This window comes from Caenorhabditis briggsae (assembly GCF_000004555.2).
Source record: "Caenorhabditis briggsae complete genome, chrIII, whole genome shotgun sequence".
NCBI classification, from domain to species: Eukaryota; Metazoa; Nematoda; class Chromadorea; order Rhabditida; family Rhabditidae; genus Caenorhabditis; species Caenorhabditis briggsae.
The window spans coordinates 12460415-12468771 of NC_013490.2; the positions used below are offsets into that span (position 1 = coordinate 12460415).

At 39.4% G+C, this 8357-nt stretch overlaps 2 protein-coding genes across 2 annotated transcripts in view; one reads left to right on the forward strand and one right to left on the reverse strand.

Moving 5' to 3' along the window:
- Positions 1-80: 80 nt before the first annotated feature.
- On the forward strand, positions 81-5190 carry Cbr-pcp-5 (the record flags this gene model as incomplete). Its single annotated transcript, XM_002642629.1, has 8 exons — positions 81-271; positions 322-501; positions 1127-1223; positions 1273-1376; positions 1898-1967; positions 2014-2187; positions 3985-4367; positions 4872-5190. The coding sequence occupies 8 exons, from the start codon at positions 81-83 to the stop codon at positions 5188-5190; spliced, it is 1518 nt and encodes a 505-aa protein (XP_002642675.1).
- A 990-nt stretch (positions 5191-6180) lies between these two features.
- CBG12260 overlaps positions 6181-8357 on the reverse strand; it is a gene marked incomplete at both ends in the record, with an annotated part of 4986 nt that continues 2809 nt past the window's right edge. The window contains 4 exons of the mRNA XM_045244534.1: positions 6181-6313; positions 6639-7091; positions 7366-7461; positions 7505-7721. Coding sequence (XP_045094810.1) covers positions 6181-6313; positions 6639-7091; positions 7366-7461; positions 7505-7721 — 899 coding nt within the window. The remainder of the gene's footprint in view (positions 6314-6638; positions 7092-7365; positions 7462-7504; positions 7722-8357) is intronic.

An 8357-nucleotide genomic window follows, 5' to 3' on the forward strand; every position in this document is an offset into this window, starting at 1 on the left:
CCCCCAAATTTCCCATCAGGACATTTTTAAAAAGATTTTTATATTTTTATGATTTTTGAGATTCCGAATTTTTGTAGAATATGAAAATTCTCATCTTGCTGGCGATTCTGTTCGCCAACACCAGTTGCTTCGTACGTCTTCGGGATCCAATCACCAGGAAGTCGAAAAATCAATATTTCGAAAAATTGGGAAAATACAAATACGATGAAGGCTATTTGAAAGTTCCAATCGATCATTTTTCCTTCACCAATGACTATGAATTTGATTTGAGGTACCAGATTTTTGAAAATTCCGAAAAGTTTAGTTCAAAAACGTTTCAAGGTATTTCCTGAACACGGACCACTACGAGTCGGGCGGTCCCATCCTTTTCTACACTGGAAATGAGGGATCTCTTGAGTCATTTGCTGAAAACACCGGACTCATGTGGGATCTGGCCCCAGAATTGAAGGCAGCCGTGGTTTTTGTCGAGCATCGCTTCTATGGAAAGTCACAGCCATTCAAGTGAGTTTATCTGGAAAACTAAAAAAGATGCAGTTTTTTGACTACTACAAAAATGAAGAGCGTAAAATTTTACACATTTTGTTAGTTGAAAATTTTTTCATAGCTATAATAGGAGCCGAGATATAAGCGTTGAAAGCTGAGAGACGCGGAGAAGAGAGGAGGGAGCGCAGAGAAGGAAGAGACGCAGACAGCGCGCCACTCTTGTTTCTCTGCGTCTCTCGCCGGCTTGTAGAGTGTAGGGCTTGTATATCAAAAACTAGAAGAGCTAGGGAAAAACTTCCAATTGCAAAAATGTGTGAAATTTCATGATCTACATTTTGATGTTGAAAAATCTAGAAAATCATTACTTAGAAGCGTTGTATCTTCTGAAAAAGTAAATATTTTAATAGAGTTTTATAGTTTAAAATGTGTAAAATTTCCTGCTTTACATGCTTGTAGTTGACAACTTTTTTCTAGGACTTTTGGTTTTTGAGATATGCGCCTTTAAAGAATGCTTGCACCCACAGGGAACTTTAAAGGCGCATAACTCAAGAACCAAAATGGCTAGACAAAAGTTTTTAACTAACGAAATGTGTAAAATTTGATGATCTACAATTTGATGTAAACATTCTTCTAAATGTTGCAGAAACCAATCCTACACCGACATCCGCCACCTTGGATACCTCTCTTCTCAGCAAGCCTTGGCAGATTTCGCCCTTTCAGCTCAATTTTTCAGAAATGAGGTTAACCACTTTTTCATATTTAATTTTATAAACTTTTTACAGTTTTCAGAAGATCAAAGGAGCCCAAACATCCGCAGTGATCGCTTTCGGAGGATCCTACGGTGGAATGTTGTCGGCTTGGTTCCGTATCAAGTATCCACATATTGTGGATGGGTGAGTCTAAAAAAATTTGAATTAGAAATACGTAAAATTTTATGAGCCACTTTTTTGTAGTTGACCACTTTTTGATTGCTTTCTTGGTTTTTGAGATATAGAATTTTTCAACAAAAAATTGCTTTTTTAAAACGATTGTAACTCAAGAAACAAAAACGCCAGCTTAATAAATTTTAACTGCAAAATGTAGCTTTTAAAATTTTACACATTTTCGTTGTTGACAATTTTTTTCTAGCTTTCCTAGCTTTTGAGATATAGAGCTTTGAAGTTAGCGCACCCTTTGCGGCCGATACGAGGATAGGACACAGCCCGGGAAAGGGGGACACGCCGAGAAGCGAGAGCGGCGCGCCGTCTGCGTCTGAGCGTGCGTTAACTTCAAAGAGCTATGTCTCGAGAACTAGAAGAGCTATCAAAAATTTTTCAACTAATGAAATGATCAAAATCTTATGCTCTTTTAACTGAAATTTAAAAAGTTTCGATAGCTACTCTAGTTTTGAGGAATAATCAAAGCAAGATTTCAGAGCCATCGCCGCGTCGGCACCGGTTTTCTGGTTCACCGACTCGAATATTCCAGAGGATGTTTATGATTTTGTAAGTTGGAATTAATCAATTATCGATTTTCAACCCTTCATTTTAGATCGTAACTCGCGCGTTTTTGGATGCCGGATGCAACCGGAAGGCTGTCGAAAAAGGATGGATTGCGTTGGATGAGTTGGCGAAAAGTGATAGTGGACGACAATACCTGAATGTTTTGTATAAATTAGACCCGAAATCAAAATTGGAAAGCAAAGATGATATTGGATTTTTGAAGGTGAAAAAATTTCTAATGTTTTGATAGTTGGAAGATTTGAGGTAGCTTGAATGGGAGCTGAGATATAAGCGTTGGAAGTTATGTCGACTTCAACGCGTTATATCTCATGAACCATAAAAGCTATCAAAAGTATGTCAACTATTTAGGTTGGCAGGAAAGTAACTGTCCATTTTTTATTAGTAAATAACACAAACACAAGAATAGTCCAGAATTAGCAATATGCACCGTCGTGATCCACAACATGTTGGCAATGTTCAGGTAACTTGTGGGTACCATCCCTCTAAAAGCCAGCTAGTGGCAAGTCAAAGTATCCCTCCAGTCCATTTTTTCAGGCATCAATTGTGTTAAAGTCCTTAAGCTCCAGATGACGTCGTATACTTTTGAATAACTAATGATCTGATAGAGCTGAATCAAGTCTTTAAAGGTGGGGGGACATGAAAAAAATAATGGTCTCGAAATTCCGTTCAAAGATGCCCCTCGACTGAGCTACGCGGACAAAGAGAAAGCGCACGCCCGATTGCATACATAAAGGCGAGGACGACAGCTGTACGCAGAGTGACATTAAGCGTTGTACACCGTCACGGTAGAATGCATACTCTAGCTACAAAAAAACTACGAAAAATCTCCTGTCCCCCCACCTTTAACGGGGGTAAAGGAGAACCGTCCAGCCAAAGCGGCTCAGGTAAGGCGTGACTTTCCGTGAACATGAGGTTTTTTTCATTTTTTACCTGCAGTCAAGTCAGACCTGAGCAGCTTCATTGGGACCGTTCTCCCTCACCTACTTATAGTCCCGACTGAGCTCTATCAGATTATTGAATATTCGGAGAGATACAACCTCATCTAGAGAATACGAAAATTTGCACCATTTATGTGAAAAACAGGAAAAATGAATACTTTGATTCGTGGCTAGCTGGCTTTTGAAGGTATTGTATCCACAAGTTATCTGAACATTGCCAACGTGTCGTGGACCACGACGGTGCATACTGCTAATCTTGGATTAATCATGCTTTTGTATTATTCACAAATAAAACAAGGGACAGTTACTTTCCTGCCAACCTAATATTAAAAGGTGAGCATAACATTTAACATATTTTAATAGTTAGCAAAATTTTAATAACTTGAATGGTCTTTAAGATATAAGCATTTGAAGTTGAGGCAAGTGAGGCGTCAGCAAGCTGATCTGGTTTCAACGCGTTATATCGTAAGAACCAAAACAGCTATTAAAAATATCCAAACTAAAAAAAATAGAGCATTAAATTTTACACATTTTGATAGTTAACACAATTTTGATAACTTCAATGGTCCATGAGATATAGGCGTTTGAATTGAGAAACACACCTGTCCTCCAAGGCGCGCAGACTTTTACGCGCTATGTCTCAAGAACCAAGTTTCAAATGAAATCCTAGAGTTCATAAAATTTCAAACATTTCATTAGTCGAAAGTTTTTTGATAGCTCTTCTAGATCTCTAGATATAGCCTTTTGAAGTTGACGCACTCTCGAGACGCAGACGGCGCGCCGCTCCCCCTTCTCTGCGTCTCCCCTCTTTCCCCACTCTTTCCCTTCCTTATGTCGGCCGCAAGAGGTGCGCTAACTTTAAAGCTCCATATCTCAAAAACTAGAAACGCTATAAAAAAGTTATAAATTACAAAAATGTGTAAAATTTTGTGTTTTACACTTTTGTAGTTTACAAAATTTCGATATCTTTCCCGCCTGAAAAGTTATGGCCGCTCTAAACTTTTGTCCCCTAAAATCAATGTTAGACCCTTGAAAAGCTATGTTAAAAGGTAAAATTCCAGCAATACATTCGCGAAGCCATGGAAGCAATGGCAATGGTCAACTATCCATATCCCACCTCGTTCCTCAGCTCTCTCCCAGGATGGCCAGTCAAAGAAGCATGCAAATATGCCAATGCGCCAGGAAAATCACAAGAGGAATCCGCTGAGCAATTGTATAATATCGTGAACTTATACTATAATTTCACCGGAGACAAAACGACACACTGTGCAAACGCCGCAAAATGTGATAGCGCTTATGAAGCACTAGGAGACCCGCTGGGTTGGCCATTCCAGACATGTACCGAGATGGTGATGCCATTGTGTGGAAGTGGATACCCGAATGATTTCTTCTGGAAAGATTGCCCATTTACTACGGAGAAATATGGAGACTACTGCCAACAGACGTGAGTTTTTTGTTTTTCACAGAAAACGGTTATATCTCAGAAGCCATGGAAGATCCTAAAACTATGTTTCCATCAAAATGTAGATCACAAGATTTTACATATTTTTGCATCTGGAAGATTTTTGATAGCTCTTCTATTTCTCGAGATATAGCGTTTTGAAGTTGGTGCAGAGGGAGACGCGCCGCTCCTACTTCTCTGCGTCTCTTCCTTCCCCCACTCTCTCCCCTCCTCCTATCGGCCGCAAGGGGAGCGCTAACTTCCAAGCTTTTTATCTCAAGAACTAGGAAAGCTACAAAAAAGTTGTCAATTACAAAAATGTATAAAATTTTGTGCTTTACATTTTCATAGTTGATTAAAAATGTGTAGCTCTTTTACTTTTCGAGATATGCTCACTTGAATTCTAAGCACTTTTTTCGTCATAACTTCTTGCGAGCTCAACATTTTTTGACCAAATAAACAGTATACGATTTAAAATTTTACAAACTACAATATGTTTATTTTCAGCTTCTACAAAATCGGTTACAACAAAACGCTACTTCGTCCATTAGCCGGTGGTCGTGCATTCGGCGCCACCTCCCTCCCATCCGCTTCCAATATCGTTTTCTCCAATGGGTACCTGGATCCATGGAGTGGTGGTGGTTACGATCATTCCGACCGCGTTCAGGGATCAGTGATCAGTGTGATTTTGAAGCAAGGAGCCCATCATTATGATCTACGCGGTGCCCATCCACAGGACACTGAGGAGGTGAAGAAAGTGAGAGCCATGGAGACGTCAGCGATCAAAAAGTGGATCAAGGAGAAGGCGAGACGATCGATTTATTGATTTTTTAAGTCATTTTTAATATAATAAATTTTGAGCATATTTCCCTGTCGATCTTGTTGCCTCGTTTCCCAAGACGCTCAGTTTGAAGCATTTTATCTCAGAAACTAACAGTCCAAGCAAATTTTTTATTTATTTTCAAAATATGAAAAATGTTATTTCCTAAATTTTTGTAGTTTAAAACTTTTGTCTAGCTCTTTTAGTTTTTGAGATATAACGTTTTCAAGCTTAACACTTTTCTTTGAGTATATCTCAAGAACTAGAAAAACAAGCTTAAATATTCAATTATTCAATTGAAGCTGTTGAAATTTCAAACATTTCATTAGTTGAACATTTTGCAATAGCACTTCTGGTTCTCGAGATATAGCCTTTTGAAGTTAACGCACGCTCAGACGCAGACGGTGCGCCGCTCCCGCTTCTCTGCGTCTCCCCCTTTCCCCCACTCTCTTCCCTCCTCCTGTCGACAGCAAAAGGTGCGCTAACTTCAAAGCTTTATATCTCAATAACCAGTAGAGCTAGAAAAACGTTGTCAACCACAAAAATGTGTCAAATTTCGTGCTTTACATATTTGTAGTTTACAAAGTTTTGATATCTATTACCAATAAAAAGTTACAAGCGCTCGAAAAAGTTTGGTGCCAAAAAAACCGTTGAAAGCCTATATCTCAATAACCAGTAGAGCTAGAGAAAAGATGTCAACTGCAAAAATGAGTCTCTAGTTTTGTTCAATGTACTCTGAAATTTTCAGAAATATCCAATGAAAATTTTCTCGAAAAATTGTCCAGTTTTATACAGAAAATGCACAAAAATCGTGTTTTGAAGAAATTGAGCACACAATGTAATTGTCAAGAAAGGGGAATCGATAAACAAAATAAATTCTTTTGTGGGTTAATTTTTTCGGGGATTACAAAGAAATCTGAGGGGTCTGGTGGTTAAAGCTAAACTTATTATTGTAGATATGAATTTGTTAAAACTAGGTCAATCGATAATTCATTATTATTCAAATTTAGTCGTCGGCGGGCTGAGGTGTGGATGGCCCTGGTCTTCGGACTCCGAGCGAACGACGCCGATGAAGAATGGACGGGTGGTTCGGGATGGGCGGCTGGAACAGGTTTTGGTAAAAAGAAGACTTGGTTAAAGGAATGTTGGGTGTGAGCGCACTGGCGCCCGCCACGCCGCACGGTAGTTTTCAAAAAACGGTTTGCGTATATAAAGGGGAGAGGGGTGGCGCCGCCATTGCGGCAAGTCGATTGCAACGAAACGAAATTCCATCAAATTAGAAAGGTCCTAACTTTAAATTAATTAATCTCGATTCCTGTTAGAGATATCAAAAAGCGGTCAACTAATAAAATGTTTGTCATAATCTATTTGACATTTTTCTAGTTGACAAAATTTTGATATCTCTTATAGGAATTGTGATAATTGAGCTCAGAGAAAATGTCCCAGAATCTTACCTTATTGTCTCTAAAGGGTTCTCTTCTTCCTTCTTCTTCTCTTCTTCCTTTTCTTCCTCTATTTTCTTCACTTCCAACTGTCCAGTTGTCTCATTAAACCGCTCCACTAGAGTAATAGCCGGCTCAAAAACTGACGTCTTCTTTCTCAACGTCAACTGATTCTCATCAGATTCATCGTCTTCGATGACGTCATCTAGAACGTGATGTTGGAATTGATGCTCACTTCCACGTTTTCCGGATGACAACTGCGGTTGGCTGGACGACGTGTCGATGCGTTTCGCAGAGATGTCTTCTCCAGAATTCACGAATGCTGAATTCGTGAAGGAGTTGTTGTTGGCCGGTGAGCCACCGTCGCTTTTGCCCTGTGATTGGTCAAATTCCATGTTTTCTAACATTCCATGGGAGAACGTTTTTCGACCCAAGTCGTCGTGTAGATGGGGCTTCGAGAATGATCTGGAAAAGGTATGGTTGGAAAAACGCTTATATCTTGAAAACCAGTTAAGCTATCAAAAATATGATAAAAAATAAATTGTAGAGCGTAAAATGTTACACATTTTGTTAGTTGACAATTTTAAGATAGCTATTTTGGTTTTTGAGATATACGCCTTTAAAGATCGCAGACCCCTTGCCGCCGCCTCCTTCTGATAGTCAGGAGGAGGCGTCAAGGGTTTTAAGGATGCTACTTCGTTAAAAGTTCTTTTTGATAGCAATTACAACTTTGACCAACCTCTCGATTTTGTTCTTGAAACTTCGGAACATTTCAATATTGCCCAATGATGTCCTAGTTCGATGGCCGTGGTGATGGTGTTGTTGGTCGGATGGTCTGAAGGTTCAAACTACAAAGAATTCAAAGATATCCGGCTCACTTGACAGGTACAACTGAAACCCGTCTCCTCCTCATCTCGTCTCCAGGCACCAGCGGCGACGTATCATCACAATGTGGCACCATTTTAATCTCATGAACGTATTCCGGAAGTTTCACTTCAGACACTGATCCCTTCAGAGGGTTATTTGGAATCTTCGCTGTCTCTTCAGAATACAATGGCTCGACTTCCTCATCCCAGAAGTCGTCTCTCTTCAGATCTGGGGCACGATCGTATCCTTGATCAACCATCATGAGGACCATTGTGATATTTCTGTCGATTAAAGCGTTACACTCAAAATCATCGTCGTCTTCTCCGAATGGATTCAGCATTGCTTCGGCGACTTTCATCCATCCCATATAGAAAATGAATTGAAGGGTGGACATGATGGGGAAGTATAAGTCGATCTGGAAGTTTAAAAGAATAAAGTCCAAAAAATTCTGATCAGTTTGCAACAAAAATCAGGTTTCTAGATCAATTTTGAAGAGAGTTATGAGCCAAGTTGTAATAATGGCGCGGTCGGCTGGAGGTGGTTGTAGGCGCGCGCGACAGAAGGGGAGCGGCGCTGTCGCGTGCACCGACCGCGTCTTCATTTTTACAAATTCATCGATAACTTTCTTCAAAACTATTGTTTTTGAAATCTGAAAATTGTGTTGAAAATTGGAAAACTTGCTCTTCTTATTGGTTTTGTCTAAATTTACAAATGCTCGGATTTTTGGATTCACTACTTCAAAAAATTATTGAGATTGATATAGTATAATGAAGCCTAAACAATATTCATCATTTTGCAACAAAAATCAAGTCTCTAGCTCAATTTTGAAGGGAGTTATAGGTTATAATGTAAACTTGAGGGCGC